The following is a 21,755-nucleotide window of genomic DNA, read 5'->3' as shown; positions in this document are numbered from 1 at the left end:
AGTCAGTGATTTTCTCTCAGTTTATTCCCTGTTCCTGATACAGTCAGTGATTTTCTCTCAGTTTATGCCCTGTTCCTGATACAGTCAGTGATTTTCTCTCAGTTTATGCCCTGTTCCTGATACAGTCAGTGATTTTCTCTCAGTTTATGCCCTGTTCCTGATACAGTCAGTGATTTTCTCTCAGTTTATTCCCTGTTCCTGATACAGTCAGTGATTTTCTCTCAGTTTATGCCCTGTTCCTGATACAGTCAGTGATTTTCTCTCAGTTTATGCCCTGTTCCTGATACAGTCAGTGATTTTCTCTCAGTTTATGCCCTGTTCCTGATACAGTCAGTGATTTTCTCTCAGTTTATTCCCTGTTCCTGATACAGTCAGTGATTTTCTCTCAGTTTATGCCCTGTTCCTGATACAGTCAGTGATTTTCTCTCAGTTTATGCCCTGTTCCTGATACAGTCAGTGATTTTCTCTCAGTTTATTCCATGTTCCTGATACAGTCAGTGATTTTCTCTCAGTTTATTCCCTGTTCCTGATACAGTCAGTGATTTTCTCTCAGTTTATGCCCTGTTCCTGATACAGTCAGTGATTTTCTCTCAGTTTATGCCCTGTTCCTGATACAGTCAGTGATTTTCTCTCAGTTTATGCCCTGTTCCTGATACAGTCAGTGATTTTCTCTCAGTTTATTCCCTGTTCCTGATACAGTCAGTGATTTTCTCTCAGTTTATGCCCTGTTCCTGATACAGTCAGTGATTTTCTCTCAGTTTATTCCCTGATCCTGATACAGTCAGTGATTTTCTCTCAGTTTATTCCCTGTTCCTGATACAGTCAGTGATTTTCTCTCAGTTTATTCCCTGTTCCTGATACAGTCAGTGATTTTCTCTCAGTTTATGCCCTGTTCCTGATACAGTCAGTGATTTTCTCTCAGTTTATGCCCTGTTCCTGATACAGTCAGTGATTTTCTCTCAGTTTATTCCCTGTTCCTGATACAGTCAGTGATTTTCTCTCAGTTTATGCCCTGTTCCTGATACAGTCAGTGATTTTCTCTCAGTTTATTCCCTGTTCCTGATACAGTCAGTGATTTTCTCTCAGTTTATGCCCTGTTCCTGATACAGTCAGTGATTTTCTCTCAGTTTATTCCATGTTCCTGATACAGTCAGTGATTTTCTCTCAGTTTATTCCCTGTTCCTGATACAGTCAGTGATTTTCTCTCAGTTTATGCCCTGTTCCTGATACAGTCAGTGATTTTCTCTCAGTTTATGCCCTGTTCCTGATACAGTCAGTGATTTTCTCTCAGTTTATGCCCTGTTCCTGATACAGTCAGTGATTTTCTCTCAGTTTATTCCCTGTTCCTGATACAGTCAGTGATTTTCTCTCAGTTTATGCCCTGTTCCTGATACAGTCAGTGATTTTCTCTCAGTTTATTCCCTGTTCCTGATACAGTCAGTGATTTTCTCTCAGTTTATTCCCTGTTCCTGATACAGTCAGTGATTTTCTCTCAGTTTATTCCCTGTTCCTGATACAGTCAGTGATTTTCTCTCAGTTTATGCCCTGTTCCTGATACAGTCAGTGATTTTCTCTCAGTTTATGCCCTGTTCCTGATACAGTCAGTGATTTTCTCTCAGTTTATTCCCTGTTCCTGATACAGTCAGTGATTTTCTCTCAGTTTATGCCCTGTTCCTGATACAGTCAGTGATTTTCTCTCAGTTTATGCCCTGTTCCTGACACAGTCAGTGATTTACACTCAATTACATGGACAGTTAATGAATATCTCTGGGTGTGGGCACTGTCAGGGGCGGAACGTTCCTGCTGCTCTGTGCGGCGGACGGATCAGTTTTAACGCGGCACCGGAGGCGAGGAGCAGGCTGCAGAGTTGAGGTAAGATGCCGGCTCAGTATTCAGGAAATGAAAATTCGCCATTAGAATTTGGGTCGGGTCTGGACCGCGATCGCTCTGCGCGCCCCCCTCCCCCCGGAAGGAGAGGAGAAGTCGCCTCCTGATCCACTCCCGGGACGCTACTCTGGTGTTGAACTCAGGTTGGGGCTGTTCACTGACAATCCCTCAACTTTCTAACTCCTCCAGGCAGGAGCAGCCCTCAGCATCCTGCCGGCTTGGACTGACAGGGCGGGTAACATTGCAGCCAGAGGAATGACCGCCTCAAAGCTCCTCCCCCCGCGGCTGCTATGGGATCACCATCTACTGCAGCCATTCACATCTTGGGGATCACCGCTGACTAGTTTAAAATATAATTTAGAGTACCCAATTCATTTTTTCCAACTAAGGGGCAATTTAGCGTGGCCAATCCACCTACCCTGCACATCTTTGGGTTGTGGCGGCAAAACCCACCCAAACACGGGGAGAATGTGCAAACTCCACACGGGCAGTGACCCAGAGCCGGGATCGAACCTGGGACCTCAGCGCCATTAGGCAGCAGGGCTAACCCACTGCGCCACCGTGCTACCCTCCGCTGACTAGTTTAACCAGCACAACTGTATCAATACTTTGGCTACAAGAACAGAGCTGGATACTTTTGCAATGAGTGGCTCATGCCTCAAGAACACAAGAGTAAGCCAGGAAATTTGGAAAATATTTCCATAACATTTGTCACACTTTTCCCAAGCAGGAATGAAGGAATATTAGACATTACTGAGAGCCTGACACAGGTTTGTCAGCGTTGTCGTCTTGTACTTTCAGTATCTTTGTCATATCCAAGATCGGTTTTGAGAACCTGTTTTCGAGGTTGACACATGCAGTTGTCATGTACTGTATCATAGATATAGTGCATAGTACATATACAGTGGATACATGGGTGGCACAGTGGTTAGCAATGTTGCTTCTCAGTGCCAGGGACCCAAGTTCGACTCGCGGCTTGGGTCACTATCTGTGCGGAGTCTGCACGTTCTTCCTATGTCTGCGTGGGTTTCCTCCAGGTCTCTTGGTTTCCTCCCACAAATCCCGAAAGACGTGCTGTTAGATAATTTGGTCATTCTGTATTCTCCCTACCTGAACAGGCGCCGGAATGTGGCAACTAAGGGCTTTTCACAGTAACTTTATTGCAATGTTAATGTAAGCCTACTTGTGACAATAAAGGTTATTATTATCTTGGAATTTATAGTGCAGAAGGAGGCCATTCAGCCCATCGAGTCTGCACCGGCCCTTGGAAAGAGCACCCTACTCAAGCCAACGTCTGCACCCTCTCTCCATAACCCCTCCTAACGTTTTGGACATTGAGGGGCAATGTAGCATGATCAATCCACCTAACCTGCACTTCTTTGGACTATGGGTAGGATGACATTTACGCTATTGTGCTTTTGCCAGCACTTTGAAAGAACTTTCCAATTAATCCAATTCCCTTCCACTTTATGAAATTTCTACTCCTGTTTACTTAAGTTCTCAGTTCTCAAATCTGGAGAGCTTTATGTTTTCTAAATGGAACGGAAATGTCTTGTCCCTGACCAACAGGCTGCAGTAGTTGTTGGTTTATTCCTATTTGGCATAAGAGTCGAAAGGGACCTGTGGCCAATCCATGGCTTACCAGGGAATTAGAGATAGTATTAGATTCAAAGACGAGGCATACTAATTAGCCAGAAAAAGCAATAGCCTGAGGATTGTGAACAGTAAAAAATTCAGCAAAGGCAGACCAAGGGATTGATTATGAAGGGAAAAATACAATTTGAAAGTAAACTAGCGGGAACCTTAAAAACTGACTATAAGTTTATAGAGGTCTGTAAAGATAAAAAGATTAATTAAAAACTAATGTAGGCCCCTTACAGTCAGAAATGGGAGAATTCATAACAGGGAACAAAGAAATTGCTGAAGAACTAAATTTGTACTCAGTGGGACCTTGGCGTCCTCATGCATCAGTTGCTGAAAGTAAGCGCGCAGGTACAGAAGGCAAATGCTATGTTGGTCTTCGTAGCAAGAGGTTTGAGTATAGGAATAGAGATGCTTTACTGCTATTGTATAGGGTATTGGTGAGGCCACATCTGGGGTATTGTGTGCAGTTTTGGTGTCCTTATCTGAGGAAGGATGTTCTTGCTATGGCAGGAGTGCAGCGAAGGTTCATCAGGCTGATTCCTGGGATGGTGGGACTGTCATATGAAGAGAGACTAAGTTGGTTAGGATTATACTCATTGGAGTTTAGAAGTGTGAGAGGGATCTCATAGAAACTTATAAAATTCTAAGAGGATTAGACAGGGTAGAATCAGAAAGAATGTTCCTGACGGTGGGGGAGTCCAGAAGTAGTGGTCATAGATTGAGGATAAGGGCTAAACATTCTCGGACTGAGGTGAGGAGAATTTCTGCACCCTGAGAGTGGTGGATCTGTGGAATTTGCTGCCACATAAAGTAGTTGAGGCCGAAACATTGTGTAATTTCAAGAAGGACTTTGATATAGCTGTTGGGGCTAAAGGGCTGAAGGGATATGGGGGGGAAGGTGGGATCAGGGTATTGAACTTGATGATCAGCCATGATAATGAATGGCGGAGCAAGCTCAAACGACCGAGTGGCCTCCTCCTTCTATTTTCTATGTCTCTCATAGAAAGACCCAATGATGGGGGCATGGTAACAATAATTTGTACTTGTAAAATAATTTAGGCCAGTATGGAGTGATAGTTCATTTCTCTGCTTTTCTAAAATCAATGATTCATGGGTGTGAATAAATATGGCGAACATGCTAATTAGGAGCAGGAGTAGGCCATTCGACCCCTCGGGTTTGCTATGCCAATCAATAGGATCCTGGCTGATCTGATTGAGGCCTCAACACCACTATCTTGCCTGACTCCGATAACCTCTGACTCCCTTAGAACATAGAACATAGAACAATACAGCGCAGTACAGGCCCTTCGGCCCACGATGTTGCACCGAAACAAAAGCCATCTAACCTACACTATGCCATTATCATCCATATGTTTATCTAATAAACTTTTAAATGCCCTCAATGTTGGCGAGTTCACTACTGTAGCAGGTAGGGCATTCCACGGCCTCACTACTCTTTGCGTAAAGAACCTACCTCTGACCTCTGTCCTATATCTATTACCCCTCAGTTTAAAGTTATGTCCCCTCGTGCCAGCCATATCCATCCGCGGGAGAAGGCTCTCACTGTCCACCCTATCCAACCCCCTGATCATTTTGTATGCCTCTATTAAGTCTCCTCTTAACCTTCTTCTCTCCAACGAAAACAACCTCAAGTCCATCAGCCTTTCCTCATAAGATTTTCCCTCCATACCAGGCAACATCCTGGTAAATCTCCTCTGCACCCGCTCCAAAGCCTCCACGTCCTTCCTATAATGCGGTGACCAGAACTGTACGCAATACTCCAAATGCGGCCGTACCAGAGTTCTGTACAGCTGCAACATGACCTCCCGACTCCGGAACTCAATCCCTCTACCAATAAAGGCCAACACTCCATAGGCCTTCTTCACAACCCTATCAACCTGGGTGGCAACTTTCAGGGATCTATGTACATGGACACCTAGATCCCTCTGCTCATCCACACTTTCAAGAACTTTACCATTAGCCAAATATTCCGAATTCCTGTTATTCCTTCCAAAGTGAATCACCTCACACTTCTCTACATTAAACTCCATTTGCCACCTCTCAGCCCAGCTCTGCAGCTTATCTATATCCCTCTGTAACCTGCTACATCCTTCCACACTATCGACAACACCACCGACTTTAGTATCGTCTGCAAATTTACTCACCCACCCTTCTGCGCCTTCCTCTAGGTCATTGATAAAAATGACAAACAGCAACGGCCCCAGAACAGATCCTTGTGGTACTCCACTTGTGACTGTACTCCATTCTGAACATTTCCCATCAACCACCACCCTCTGTCTTCTTTCAGCTAGCCAATTTCTGATCCACATCTCTAAATCACCCTCAATCCCCAGCCTCCGTATTTTTTGCAATAGCCTACCGTGGGGAACCTTATCAAACGCTTTGCTGAAATCCATGTACACCACATCAACTGCTCTACCCTCGTCTACCTGTTCAGTCACCTTCTCAAAGAACTCAATAAGGTTTGTGAGGCATGACCTACCCTTCACAAAGCCATGCTGACTATCCCTGATCATATTATTCCTATCTAGATGATTATAAATCTTGTCTCTTATAATCCCCTCCAAGACTTTACCCACTACAGACGTGAGGCTCACCGGTCTATAGTTGCCGGGGTTGTCTCTGCTCCCCTTTTTGAACAAAGGGACCACATTTGCTGTCCTCCAGTCCTCTGGCACTATTCCTGTAGCCAATGATGACATAAAAATCAAAGCCAATCTCTTCCCTGGCCTCCCAGAGAATCCTAGGATAAATCCCATCGGGTCCCGGGACTTATCTATTTTCAGCCTGTCCAGAATTGCCAACACCTCTTCCCTACGTACCTCAATGCCATCTATTCTATTAGCCTGGGGCTCAGCATTCTCCTCCACAACATTATCTTTTTCCTGAGTGAATACTGACGAAAAATATTCATTTAGTATCTTGCCTATCTCTTCAGACTCCACACACAATTTCCCATCCCTGTCCTTGACTGGTCCTACTCTTTCCCTAGTCATTCGCTTATTCCTGACATACCTATAGAAAGCTTTTGGGTTTTCCTTGATCCTTCCTGCCAAATATTAATTGTTAATCAATAATCTATCTACCTCTGCCTTAAAAATATTCAATGACACTGCCTCCACCCCTCTCTGGGAAAGAGAATTCCAAAGACTCATGACCCTCTTTGAGAGAAAAAATATTCTTCTCATCACCGTCTTTAAAGAGAATCCCCTTATTTTTAAACTATGTCGCCCTGGTTTAGGGAGCACAGTAGCGCAGTGGTTAGCACTGTGGCTTCACAGCGCCAGGGTTCCAGGTTCGATTCCCCGCTGGGTCAATGTCTGTGTGGAGTCTGCACGTTCTCCCCGTGTCTGCGTGGGTTTCTACTGGGTGCTCCGGTTTCCTCTCTCAGTCCAAAGACGTACCCGTTAGGTGGATTGGACATGCTAAATTGCCCTTAGTGTTCAAAAGTGTTAGGTGGGGTTATTGGGTTACGGGGATAGGGTGGAAGTGAGTGCTAAGTGGGTCGGTGCAGACTCGATGGGCCAAATGACCTCCTTCTGCACTGTATGTTCTGTGTAATCTATGTAGTTCTACTCTCACTGTCAACTCTCCTCAGGAACTTTTTTGTTTAGATAAGTGGGTTTCCTCCAGGTGCTCCGGTTTCCTCCCATAGTCCAAAGAAGAGCAGGTTAGGTGGATTAGCCATGCTAAATTGCCCTTAAGGATCTGAAGGTTAGGTGGGTTACAAGGATAAGGTGGGAGATTGGGCCTTGGTAGGGTGGTTCTTCAAAGGGTTGGCACAGACTAGATGGGTCACATGACCTTCTGCTGCACTGTAGGGATTCTATGATAAGACCATCTCTCATTCTTTTAAGCTCCGGTGGATACAGGACAACCTGTCTGACCTAAGATAACCCACCTCATCGCAGGAATCTCTGAACTGCATTGGATACAATTATGTCCTTTCTTGAACAAGAGATCAGAACTGTACACGGGTCTCTGGATGTGGTCTCACCAGTGCCCTGTGCCACTAGCAAATCATCCTTACTTTTATATTCCATTCCACTTGCAATAAGTAACAACATTCCATTTGCCTTCCTGTACCTGCATACTAACCTTTTGTAATTCATGTACCAGAACACCTTCTTACCTGCCACTAATCTTTGTGGAATTGTATGCATTTTCTTTCAATTTGATACTATCTTTGATATCTTTTGTTAACCATGGATGGTGTGTGCTTCTCCTAGGGTCTTTCTCACTGGCATGTAGCTTTGCTGAGTTTTATGAAATATTTCTTTATATATTTCCTGGGGGAAAGTGGGAACAGGTTACTGAGTTGGATGATCAACCATGATCATAATGAATGGAGGAGCAGGCTTGAAGGACCGAATAGCCTTCTACTATTTTATATGGTTGTAAATGTCTACCACTGCATCTTGCCTGATCCATCCCTTAACCTAATTTCTCAGTTCACTTGAGACAGCTTTGTCTTCATACCCTCATAATTGCCCTTATTTATGTTTAAAAGACAAGTATTGAAACCACTCTTCTTTCCCTCAAACTGGATACAGAATTCAATCATATTATAATCACTACAACTTAGGGGCACCTGTACTATGAGATCAGTAATTAATCTCGTTGCCCATTAACAGTCCAGAATGGCCTACTTTCTGGTTGGCCCCAGCATGTGCTTTTCTAAGAATCTGTCCCAAAAACACACTATGAACTCCTCTTCTGGGCTACCTTTGCCAATCTGATCTGTCCAATCTATATGTACATTAAAATCGTCGTGATTTTTGCTGCACTTTTTCAGAAGCCCCAATATTTCTTCTTTTATATCTCGATCTATATTCTAGTTACTTTTCGGGGACCTATAAAATTCTCCCACAAGTGACTTCCTCCTTTCTTTCTTATCTCTACCTGTAAGTCCCTGAGCCTAGACAGCATCTTCAAATGAAAGAATCATAGGGGCAAAGGAACACCTGACCCTACAGATGTTCTGTCACTTCTGGATTGCCAGATATCTCCAGGTATTGCCAGAAAAATTTGCGACTAGAATTTGATGAGGACAAACCTCTTCAGATGTTCATTTTACCAGACACCCATAGTCAAGACCTTTTATTATGACTGAATAAGTCAAATTCTGTTTTTATCACTGTGTAAGTGTTGTGCTAAAGCTTTATGCATCTTATTTTCATTACACATTCGCTAACTTTGCATTGTTACAGAAAGAATACAATGACACGTTGGGCTCGTGCTAACAACGTCCACAAAAGGAAGCTCCTGGAACCTACGCCATGGAATCAGATGAAACAGAATGGTAATAATGGCCCAAACAGGACAAAACTAAAAAACAGTCAGGTTAAAAATCAGCCAACCAGATATTGCAAGGGACCGGAAATATTTAAACGTAAAGAGAGCGAATGGTACCACAAGAAAGAAGAGTATAAGAGTGAAGATGTAAATGGTTTCATGGATTACCTGAAAGAAACAGGCCAGGTGCTCCATAAAGGTACAGTGGTGTCAGTGGAGAGTCAAAAAATTGATGAAGCACTAGCTCTGAAGAAAGACCAGAGACGCGAGCAGAGGAGGTTGAAGAGGCAAATACAAAAGAAAAATGCCATGGTAAGTTTCAAATGTAGTTCATTCTTCTTGAAATAGCCTTAGAGATTGTAATATACAGATTTCTGCAAATCTTTATCCAGACTCTATTTAAAGTAGAGAATTGTGACAAGCCAAAAATATAGTTTAACCTTGCCTTTTCAGCTGTCCTTTGTCCAATGGAAGTCCTCACATAGGCAAGACTAATTTGCTAGTTGTAATTGTAACAACTGTGTATTTTTTTATTCATTCAAGGAATGAGTGGCATGGACAGAGTGGATAGTCAGGTGCTTTTTCCCAGGGTGGAAAAGTCAATTACGAGGAGACATAGGTTTAAGGTGCGAGGGGTAAAGTTTAGACGACATGTACGAGGCAAGCTTTTTTACACAGAGGATGGTGGGTGCCTGAAACGCGCTGCTGGGGGAGGTGGTAGAAGCAGATACGACAGCGGCGTTTAAGAGGTATCTTGATGAATACATGAATAGGATGGGATTGGAGGGATACGGACCCCGGAAGTGCAGAAGGTTTTAGTTTAGGCAGGCAACATGTTCGGTGCAGGTTTGGAGAGTCAAAGAGTCTGTTCCTGTGCTGTAGGGAAATTGAGAATATTGTCAAAAAGAAAAAAGATACATATGTGAAGTACAGGCAACTAAAAATAGATAACGCACTTGAGGAATACAAGGAAAATAGAAAAGAGCTCAAGCAGGGAGTTAGGAGGGCAAAGGGTCACAAAATGTCCTTGGCAGTCAGGATTAAGGAGAATCCCAAGGCATTTTATACGTATGTTAGAAACAGGGTAACTAGAGAAAGCGTTGTCCCACTCCAGGACAGAGGAGGCAAATTATGTATAGAACCAGAGGAAGTAGGTGAGGTCCTTAATGAGAATTTTGCATCGGTATTCACAAAGGAGAGGGACATGTTCATTGGTGCTGTCTCAGAGGGATCTGTAAACACTTTAGAACAGGTCGTTATTATGAGGGAGGAAGTGTTAGGTGTGTTAAAAAACATTACAGTAGACAAATTCCCAGGGCCAGATGGCATCTATCCCAGATTACTGAGGGAGGCAAGAGATGAAATCGCTGGGCTTCTGACAGAAATCTTTATGTCCTCATTGGCCACAGGTGAGATCCCAGAGGATTGGAGGGGAGCCAATGTTGTACCGTTATTTAAGAAGTGTTGCAAGGATAATCCGGGTAATTATAGGCCAGTGAGCTTGACATCGGTGATAGTGAAATTGTTGGGAAAGATTCTCAGAGATAGGATCTATGCACGTGTGGAAGTGAATGGTCTTATTAGCGGCAGACAGCATGGTTTTGTACGAGGGAGGTCATGTCTCACTAATTTGATTGAATATTTTGAGGAGGTGACAAAAATGATTGACGAGGGAAGGGCTGTGAATGTTGTCTACATGGACTTTAGTAAAGCATTTTATAAGGTCCCTCATGGCAGGCTGGTGCAAAAGATTGGATCACATGGGGTCAGGGGTGAACTAGCTGGATGGATTCAGAACTGGCTTGGCCATAGAAGACCGAGGGTAGCAGTGGAAGAGTGTTTTTCCGAATGGAGGTCTGTAACTAGTGGTGTTCCGCAGGGATCAGTTCTAGGACCTCTGCTCTTTGTAATATATATAAATGACTTGGAAGAAAATGTAGCAAGTCTGATTAGCAAGTTTGCGGATGATACTAAGATTGCAGGATAGTGATGAAGATTGTCAGAGAATACAACAGGATATAGATAGGCTGCAAAATTGGGCAGAGAAATGACAGATGGAAATTAACCCGGACAAATGCGAGGGGGGTGGGCACGGGAGCAATAGGTCAGAAGGTGAGAGCGTTGAGGGAGAACTAGGGAATATGGACAGTGTGGCTCTGAGGCAGAGCAGACGGGGAGAAGTTGCTGAACACAGCGGGTCTGGTGGCCTGAAGTGCATATGTTTTAATGCAAGGAGCATTACGGGTAAGGCAGATGAACTTAGAGCTTGGATTAGTACTTGGAACTATGATGTTGTTGCCATTACAGAGACCTGGTTGAGGGAAGGGCAGGATTGGCAGCTAAACGTTCCAGGATTTAGATGTTTCAGGCGGGATAGAGGGGGATGTAAAAGGGGAGGCGGAGTTGCGCTACTTGTTCAGGAGAGTATCACAGCTATACAGCGAGAGGACACCTCAGAGGGCAGTGAGGCTATATGGGTAGAGATCAGGAATAAGAAGGGTGCAGTCACAATGTTGGGGGTATACTACAGGCCTCCCAACAGCCAGCGGGAGATAGAGGAGCAGATAGGTAGACAGATTTTGGAAAAGAGTAAAAACAACAGGGTTGTGGTGATGGGAGACTTCAACTTCCCCAATATTGACTGGGACTCACTTAGTGCCAGGGGCTTAGACGGGGCAGAGTTTGTAAGGAGCATCCAGGAGGGCTTCTTAAAACAATATGTAAACAGTCCAACTAGGGAAGAGGCGGTACTGGACCTGGTATTGGGGAATGAGCCCGGCCAGGTGGTAGATGTTTCAGTAGGGGAGCATTTCGGTAACAGTGACCACAATTCAGTAAGTTTTAAAGTACTGGTGGACAAGGATAAGAGTGGTCCGAGGATGAATGTGCTAAATTGGGGGAAGGCTAATTATAACAATATTAGGCGGGAACTGAAGAGCATAGATTGGGGGCGGATGTTTGAGGGCAAATCAACATCTGACATGTGGGAGGCTTTCAAGTGTCAGTTGATAGGAATACAGGACAGGCATGTTCCTGTGAGGAAGAAAGACAAATACGGCAATTTTCGGGAACCTTGGATGACGAATGATATTGTAGGCCTCGTCAAAAAGAAAAAGGAGGCATTTGTCAGGGCTAAAAGGCTGGGAACAGACGAAGCCTGTGTGGCATATAAGGAAAGTAGGAAGGAACTTAAGCAGGGAGTCAGGAGGGCTAGAAGGGGTCATGAAAAGTCATTGGCAAATAGGGTTAAGGAAAATCCCAAGGCTTTTTACACTTACATAAAAAGCAAGAGGGTAGCCAGGGAAAGGGTTGGCCCACTGAAGGATAGGCAAGGGAATCTATGTGTTGAGCCAGAGGAAATGGGCGAGGTACTAAATGAATACTTTGCATCAGTATTCACCAAAGAGAAGGAATTGGTAGATGTTGAGTCTGGAGAAGGGGGTGTAGATAGCCTGGGTCACATTGTGATCCAAAAAGACGAGGTGTTGGGTGTCTTAAAAAATATTAAGGTAGATAAGTCCCCAGGGCCGGATGGGATCTACCCCAGAATACTGAAGGAGGCTGGAGAGGAAATTGCTGAGGCCTTGACAGAAATCTTTGGATCCTCGCTGTCTTCAGGGGATGTCCCGGAGGACTGGAGAATAGCCAATGTTGTTCCTCTGTTTAAGAAGGGTGGCAGGGATAATCCCGGGAACTACAGGCCGGTGAGCCTTACTTCAGTGGTAGGGAAATTACTGGAGAGAATTCTTCGAGACAGGATCTACTCCCATTTGGAAGCAAATGGACGTATTAGTGAGAGGCAGCACGGTTTTGTGAAGGGGAGGTCGTGTCTCACTAACTTGATCGAGTTTTTCGAGGAGGTCACTAAGATGATTGATGCAGGTAGGGCAGTAGATGTTGTCTATATGGACTTCAGTAAGGCCTTTGACAAGGTCCCTCATGGTAGACTAGTACAAAAGGTGAAGTCACACGGGATCAGGGGTGAACTGGCAAGGTGGATACAGAACTGGCTAGGCCATAGAAGGCAGAGGGTAGCAATGGAGGGATGCTTTTCTAATTGGAGGGCTGTGACCAGTGGTGTTCCACAGGGATCAGTGCTGGGACCTTTGCTCTTTGTAGTATATATAAATGATTTGGAGGAAAATGTAACTGGTCTGATTAGTAAGTTTGCAGACGACACAAAGGTTGGTGGAATTGCGGATAGCGATGAGGACTGTCTGAGGATACAGCAGGATTTAGATTGTCTGGAGACTTGGGCGGAGAGATGGCAGATGGAGTTTAACCTGGACAAATGTGAGGTAATGCATTTTGGAAGGGCTAATGCAGGTAGGGAATATACAGTGAATGGTAGAACCCTCAAGAGTATTGAAAGTCAAAGAGATCTAGGAGTACAGGTCCACAGATCACTGAAAGGGGCTACACAGGTGGAGAAGGTAGTCAAGAAGGCATACGGCATGCTTGCCTTCATTGGCCGGGGCATTGAGTATAAGAATTGGCAAGTCATGTTGCAGCTGTATAGAACCTTAGTTAGGCCACACTTGGAGTATAGTGTTCAATTCTGGTCGCCACACTACCAGAAGGATGTGGAGGCTTTAGAGAGGGTGCAGAAGAGATTTACCAGAATGTTGCCTGGTATGGAGGGCATAAGCTATGAGGAGCGATTGAATAAACTCGGTTTGTTCTCACTGGAACGAAGGAGGTTGAGGGGCGACCTGATAGAGGTATACAAAATTATGAGGGGCATAGACAGAGTGGATAATCAGAGGCTTTTCCCCAGGGTAGAGGGGTCAATTACTAGGGGGCATAGGTTTAAGGTGAGAGGGGCAAAGTTTAGAGTAGATGTACGAGGCAAGTTTTTTACGCAGAGGGTAGTGGGTGCCTGGAACTCACTACCGGAGGAGGTAGTGGAGGCAGGGACGATAGGGACATTTAAGGGGCATCTTGACAAATATATGAATAGGATGGGAATAGAAGGATACGGACCCAGGAAGTGTAGAAGATTGTAGTTTAGTCGGGCAGTATGGTCGGCACGGGCTTGGAGGGCCGAAGGGCCTGTTCCTGTGCTGTACATTTCTTTGTTCTTTGTTCTTTGTTTGTTGATGCATTTTGGTAGATCCAAACCAGGTGGGAGCTATAAAATACATGGCAGAACCATCAGGAGCATAGACACACAGAGAGATCTGGACGTGCAGGTCCACAGATCCTTAAAAATGGCAGTACAGCTGATGAAGAAAGCATATGGCATGCTTGCCTTCATCGGACGGGGTATTGCGTATAAAAGCTCGAAAATGATGTTACAATTATATAGAATGTTGGTTAGGCCACATTTGGAATACTGTGTCCAATTCTGGTCACCGCACCACCAGAAGGACATGGAGGCTTTGGAAAGAGTACAGAAAAAGTTTACCAGGATGTTGCCTGGTATGGAGGGTATTAGTTATGAGGAGAGATTGAATAAACTGGGATTGTTCTCCCTAGAGAGACGGAGGCTGAGGGGGCGACCTGATAGAAGTTTATAAAATTATTAGGGGTATAGATAGGGTGAACAGTTAGATGCTTTTTCCCAGGGCAGAAATGACAATTACAAGGGGGCAAAGGTTCAAGCTGAGGAGGGGGGCGGCGGGGGGGGGGGGGGGGGGGGGTGGATAGGTTTAGTGGAGATGTGCGAGGGAAGTTTTTTACACAGAGGGTGGTGGTAGCCTGGAATGCACTGCCAAGTGAGGTGGTTGAGGCAGATATGTTAGCGACCTTTAAGACTTACCTGGATAGGCACATGAACAGACTGGGTATAGAAGGATACTTGTGGTTGGTCTAGATAGGATACGTGATCGGCGCAGGCTTGGAGAGCTGAAGGGCCTGTTCCTGTGCTGTATTATTCTTTGTACTGTTCTCTTTGTTCTTCTCTTGGAATGTGGGCGTCGCTGGCTCGGCCAGCATTTATTGCTCATCACTAATTATCTTTTGAGAAGGTGGTGGTGAGCTGCCTTCTTGAACCATTGCAGTCCATGTGGTGTAAATACACCCACAGTGCTGCTAGGGAGGGAGTTTCAGAATTTGACCCAGCAACAGTGAAGGAGCAATGTTATATTTCCAAGTCAGGAGGGTGAGTGGCTTGGAGGGGAACTTCCAGGTAGTGGTATTCCCATGTGTTTGTTGCCCTTGTCCTAGACGGTAGCGGTCGTGGCTTTGGAAGGAGCTGTCTTGGGATGGTTGGTGAGTTATTCATAGATCAGCTATGAAGAAAGGCTGCTCGGACTAGAATTGTTTTCCTTGGAGCAGAAAAGGACCTGATCGAGGTGTACAAAATTATGAGGGACATAGGGTAGATAGGAAGAACCTTTTCCCCTTAGTGGAGGGGTGAATAACCAGGCAGTTAAGGTAAGGGGCGGGAGATTTAAGAGGGGATTTGAGGAGAAACATTTTCACCCAGAGGTTGGTGAGAATCTGAAACTCACTGCCTGAAAGGGTGGTAGAGCCGGGGACACAAACAACATTTAAGAAGCATTTAGATGAACACTTGAAACACCATAGCATACAACGCTATGGACCAAGTGCAGGTAAATGGGATTAGGCTGGATAGATGCTTGATGGCCACTCATAAATGATGGGCTGAAGGGCCTCTTTCTGTGCCATAAACTCTGACTCTATGTAAAGAACAGTAAGAAGTCTTAAAACACCAGGTCAAAGTCCAACAAGTTTGTTTCAAATCACTAGCTTTCGGAGCACTGCTCCTTCCTCGGGTGAATCCTGAGGAAGGAGCAGTGCTCCGAAAGCTAGTGATTAGAAACAAACTGTTGGACTATAACCAGGTGTTGTATGGCTTCTTCCTGTGCTCACCCCAGTCCAACGCCACCATCTCCACATCTATGTAAAGAGTTATGGGGATAGTGTGGGTAAAAAAAATTGAAGTGTCCAATCAGCCATGATCTTTTGAATGGTGAGTAGGCTAGACAAGCTGAATGGCTTTCCCCTGTCCCCATGTTCCTACATGTCAAATCTTAAACCAGGAACACTTATTTGGATGCAAAACATAAATATTCAATGGGCTGAATAATGCAGAAGATCTGCAGTTATCAAGGTGTTATATTGAGCCCACTTAACAACACTTTAGGTTCTCAAACTGAGATCAGAAACTCATGATGAATTGCAAATACAATATCGTTATCAGTCAGTAACGCAGAGAGAAACGATCTATGATGATGTGTCCTCTAAAGTGTATAATGTGTTGAAAATTGATAGTTTAGGTTTCAAAAGGAATCAGAAAAGGGTACTGAATGCACCGAGAAGCAGTAAGCAAGCTTAATAGTTCATGACTTCTCATCTTAATAATTTAGGTTATTCGTTTTTTAACAGTTGTGTGTGTGAAATTCTTGGAGTCTGTAATAACATCTTGGTTAGACCTCTCAAGAAACAAATGATTTGAACCCAATAATCTGATCATCAGCCCTAATATCTTGACCTGGTGACAAGTTTCTTTGATCACACTCCTGTTCAGCACCTTGGCACTGCTTAAATACAAATTGTTGTTGCTGATATAAATTCAGTTTAAATGCAGGATATGGTCTCCGAATATTATGCCAATTTAAACTGTTGAACTATAGATCTTCATAAATTTTATATTTTGTCATCTTGTTTTAGATCGGTTTTATTTACGGTTAAATGTCTTCTCTGTTGCTCAAACCTACAAGGTTCTTGAAGCATTGAGGCCAAGTGTTCATAGTTTAATTAAGCATTCAGTGCAAGAAGAAATGCACTTAAAATGCAGTATTTAGAATCATACCTTATGGCTGGCGACTCAAACGTGTTACAGTGCTGAGCTCAGTATTTAGCTTGATCAAATCCTTCAAATCTGAATCCTCCTTACAAATTGCTGCTTTGTATACAATTTTCCTACCCCTACTATCTGACCTTCAGGATGGCTCCACATTCATTGTTATAACAAAAGTATCAATACTCAGTTTTTATAAAGTATTTTTATTCCAAACCAAAGTATACAAAATACACACAATCACTTCAAAAACATATCACAATCCGTACAGTTCGACATATTTTTCCCTTTTTCGCACAGTGGTTAGCACTGTTGCTTCACAGTGCCGGGGACCCAGGTTCGGTTCCCGGCTTGCGTCACTGTCTGTGCGGAGTCTGGACATTCTCCCCGTGTCTGCATGGGTTTCCTCCCACAAGTCCCGAAAGATGTGTATGTTAGGTGAATTGGGCATTATAATTCTCCCTCAGTGTACCCGAACAGGCGCCGGAGTGTGGCGACTAGGGGATTTTCACAGTAACTTAATTGCATTATTAATGTAAGCCTACTTGTGACATTAATAAAGATTATTGTATCAATACTCAGTTAAGCAGCTTCTTTACATTGAATTAAAGAAATCAGTCTAACTCTTAATTTCAGTTATCACATCATGTTATAATTCTGTCTGCCTATGTAACAATCCACTGATTTGATCTTAGATAGTTATTGCTCGCGATTTTGCTTATATCGGGCATTTCATAACATGTCACGTTAGATTTGTTAAATTTTAAACAACTTTCCCCACGAAATAGCTCAAATTGCGAGCTGATCACAAGGCAGTGAGGACAACAGGGCATTTGGGATCTTGAACAATAGGGTAAACAGAATATTTCCTTGATTAAAATTGAAGGATTGAGAAATAAACAAGAACTGAGGAGTAATTTGAATGAGAATGGGTGAATCCAATGTTATAGCAGGTACAAGAAGAAAGGGAAAGCATGTTTGGATTGAGAGATTAAAGAGATAAAAAATGAAAAGTGAGATTTTTCTTTTAATTGACATTTTTAAAATTTGCAACAATTTACAAACTGTAGGAATGAGACTTCACACTTGTAATAATTTACTTCCTGTGTAAGAAAGGATTTTTGGTGGTCATCAACTATTCTCATATTGTTAAAAGTTACATATACAGATGATTACTAAGCTTAACTTTCTGTGGGGAGGTTGGGCAATTAGTATAAATACGGCAACATCATAAAAATCACGTGGAGGTTAAGTGTAAGATGTAATTTTCTAAAAGCTAACGGCAGTGGAGTGGCAAAAGCCGGCTAGCAAATTTGCAATTCATGGGTGTCTTTTCCTCACTGCAAATTGTTGGCTGAGTTGAACAATTGATAAAACTGTGCTTCTTTCAGACACCATTACCTCTTTGAGAAAATTCTGGCCCAATGTTTTACACTGATGTTCTCCCTATGCAGCTGCGGATCAGAGGTGTTATGATTGACATGGAGGAAAATAATTCAATTCTGAAAAAATTTTTGTCTTTTACTCCCTTAATTGTGCTAAAGGAGTCGCATTCCCTTTTTTTCCCCCATGTTCTGAAGTTAGTAACTGAGATCATAAGTACTTGGAGAGACTAATCAAGCTTCAGCTCTTTTCTAGAGAAACGTAGAAAATAGGAGCAGGAGGAGCCCATTTGGTCCTTTGAACGTGCTCCACCATTCATTCTGATCATGGCTGATCATCCAACTCAATAGCCTAATCTCGCTTTCTCCCCGTATCTTTGATCCCCCTCACCCTAAGTGCTATATCTAACTGCTTCTTGAAAGCATAGAATGTTTCGACCTCAACTACTTCCTGTGGTAACGAATTCCACAGGCCGACCACTCTCTGGGTGAAGGAATTTCTGCTCATCTCTGTCCCAAATGGTCTACCCCGTCTACCTCAGACTGTGACCCCTGGTTCTGGACACACCCACCATTGGGAATATCCTTCCTACATCTATCCTGTCTAGTCCTGTTGGAATTTTAAAGGTTTCAATGAGATCCCCCCCCCCTCATTCTTCTGAACTCCAGCGAATATAATCCTAAACCAATTGAATTGTGACGATGGTGTAAGAATTACTTACTGCTCTATAGTCTATAAGTGGGAGATGTGGGCAGTTATGCTTCTTTTGAGTTGCATAAAACATTCAGTGCTAAGTGGGTCAATAATTGTATGTGCGTAGTTGAATGAAAAGTCCTAATATTTTTGTTTTCCCCCTCACCTTGCAAAGATATGTTTTCACTGCAGAAAAGCAGGACATAGAATGGAACAGTGTCCTGAAATGGATAGAGATGAAGAAGAAATGGGAAGTGGTATCTGTTACCGATGTGGCTCCACAGAACACGAGATCCAGAAATGCAGAGCAAAAGTTGACCCTGCTTTAGGTAAAACTGAGCATTAAACCTTACATGTGAGTGGATACATCCACTTTAAATAGTCAACCCTTTCAGAACCAATTTCTGGAATTGTTTCTGGGGTTCTGGTAAGCTGCTTTAACAGAATAACCAAGTTCTGTTATCTAGTTAAACAGGACAACTGCTGTTTCATCAGTTGACAGTTCAGTGGTCATGCAAAAACTTTGTTCATTTTCCAATGGAACAGTTGAGTCATATGACTGAATGAAGTGCTGGTAGGCTAAGGAAATCACAAACAGACATGTTTGTGCAGCTTCTGACAAGTGGGCAATCACTGAATCCAGCTGAATCTGTTTCCAGTAAGGTGCCCTGATTAAATGGTTTCTACTGTATACTATATTGTCCCTGTTCTTGTCCTTGCAGGGCCAAGTATTGTATATTAACCTTTGTGGTGATCAATATCATTTAGAAATGTCTTTGATTATTTTGAACCATTATCTAAATGTAGACAGCATACTGAATACCCATGAAAAAACTATTTGGTACTGCTGGAAGATTGAAAATAACTGTTGAATAGCTTTTCCTTCATCACTTTTTCTCCTCCCTGCTCCTGGAAGCACTGACTCATACTTGAGTATGGCTCCCTGGGTACCAGTCACTATTCCGTATTATACCTCAGCAGTTACCTTTTACCTATAAGCTTATGCATTGAATGCTGCAATCCTATGCAGTGACCATGAAGAAACTGCCAAACCAAACTTGACCTCATCCAGTGTTGGCATGCAGATTCAGCTGGCTCCAGTAAATAGAGATCAGGAGCTGGAACGCTAATGGATATGTCAGATCAATTGTGGAATCCAAATTCTGTACAAGATGAAATCAGCTTAGTTCAAAAGAGAATGGTTATTGAACCTGAGACATAAAAACATAAAAATTATGAGCAGGTGTAGAACGTTCTTATTGAATGGGGAGCAGGATAGTTTATTGTCTATTTCTGGTATGGGTCACAGAATCATAGAATTTACACTGCAGAAAGAGGCCATTCGGCCCATCGAGTCGGCACTGGATCTTGGAAAGAGCACCCAAGCCCATGCTTCCATCCTATCCCAGTAACCCCATCTCACCTTTTTGGACACTATGGGCAATTTATCTTGTGTCTTGTGCGTCTTCTACTGTGAATACTGAACAAATGTTTTTGTCCATGCCTCCCATCATTTCCTCAGTCCCCATAATTTTTCCTGTCTCTGCTTCTAAGAGACCAATGTATACTATAGCTACTCTCTTCCTTTTTATATATTTTGAAAAGATCTTGCAATGTTTTTATATTTCTGGCTAATTTACTTTCATTTTCTATTTTTTCCTTTTAAAAAACCTTTTGGTGGTCCTGTGCTGTTCTCTAAACACTCCCAATCCTCAAACTTGCTACTGTTTTTTGTCGCATTGTAATCTTTTAACCTAATACTGTCCTTAACGCCATGAGTGATCCACAGACGAGCTCTTCTTGATGAGTTTTTGTTCACCAGTGGAATGTATTTTTGTTGAATATTTTAATAGTTTCTTTAAATGGTTTCCATTGGTCTTTACCTCTGTACTTTTTAGTCTATTTACCCAATTGACTGTAGCAAATTCTCCCCTCATAGCCATGTAATTGGCTTTGTTTGAATTTGGGATTTATATCTGTGATTGGAATATGTCATTTTCAAATGTAACATGGAATTGTCATGGTATTATGGTCACTATTTCCGAGTGGATCTTTTACTATGATATTATTAATTAACTCTGCTTCATTACACTATACTAGATCTAAGATAGCTTTATCCTTAGTCATTCCACTACATATTGCTCCTAAAAACCATCAAGTAACCATTCTGCAAACTTCTCTTATAAACCATTCATGTCAATTTAATTGTCCCAGCCTATATGAAGATTATAGTCCCCCTAATTATTATATTTCATTTGTTACATGTTCCAATAATTTAATGATCTGCCCAACACTAAAACCACAGTTGAAGGCCTACAAATTACTCCCACCAGTTTTTTCTGATTCCTGCTTTTCCTTAATTCCACCCTACTGATTCTACCGCATGATCTTCAGAGGCCAATCTTTTTTAATGTCCTAATGTCATCCTTTACTATAAGAGCTATTCCTCTGCCATTATGTCTGTCTTTCAGAAATATTATGTACCCCAAAATATTTATTTCCCAACCTTGATCATTTTGTAACCATGTTTCTATAATGGCGATTAGATCTGAATCATTATATATATTTATATCACTAATTCCTCGATCTTATTGCAGATGGTTTGCGCATTCAGATAAAGAATTTAATTTGTTTTACTTCTATCCTCTTCAATTACCTTATTGACTGATGTACAATTTTTGTTCAACTCTGTCCCACTCTGCTTGTCTTTACTTATATCACTATACTTCAACCTTTCTCTTTGGATTTTAATTCTCCCTTCACTTGAATCCTTCCCTACCGTCCATCCCTATTAGTTTATAATCCTGTCCATGTCCCTATTTTAAAATTGCCCAGGAAATTCGTCCCAGCCTGGTTCAATTGGGACCCATCCCAGTCATTCTTCTCTGAGTACTGATGTCCGTGCCCCCTGAATCGAAACCCCTTCTTCCCAAAGCACTCTTTGAGCCATGTATTTAGTTCTTTAATCTATTTCATACCATGCCAATTGGACCATGGCTCGGGTAGCAATCCAGAGAAGCTTCCTTTGATGTTCTGTATTTTAATTTGGAGCCTAATTCCACAA

General features: G+C 42.8%; 1 protein-coding gene across 3 annotated transcripts in view; it reads left to right on the top strand.

Annotated features, from left to right (window-relative positions):
* The first annotated feature begins 1,817 nt into the window (after positions 1-1,817).
* The window catches only part of zcchc9 (zinc finger, CCHC domain containing 9), a 39,802-nt gene continuing 19,864 nt past the window's right edge, over positions 1,818-21,755 (top strand). Inside the window, exons 1-4 of one of the 3 annotated variants that reach the window (XM_072516209.1) lie at positions 1,818-1,872; positions 3,110-3,277; positions 8,763-9,159; positions 18,867-19,020. In XM_072516209.1, coding sequence (XP_072372310.1) covers positions 8,773-9,159; positions 18,867-19,020 — 541 coding nt within the window. In that variant the 5' untranslated portion in view covers positions 1,818-1,872; positions 3,110-3,277; positions 8,763-8,772. Of the gene's footprint in view, positions 1,873-2,009; positions 2,031-3,109; positions 3,278-8,762; positions 9,160-18,866; positions 19,021-21,755 lie in introns of those variants that run through there. The other 2 variants (XM_072516210.1, XM_072516211.1) reach the window with 2 other exon arrangements.

This window comes from Scyliorhinus torazame, chromosome 9 (assembly GCF_047496885.1).
Source record: "Scyliorhinus torazame isolate Kashiwa2021f chromosome 9, sScyTor2.1, whole genome shotgun sequence".
Lineage (NCBI taxonomy): Eukaryota > Metazoa > Chordata > Chondrichthyes > Carcharhiniformes > Scyliorhinidae > Scyliorhinus > Scyliorhinus torazame.
Note: the sequence above shows the minus strand (reverse complement) of the source record. Positions and strands in the feature narration are given on the sequence as shown.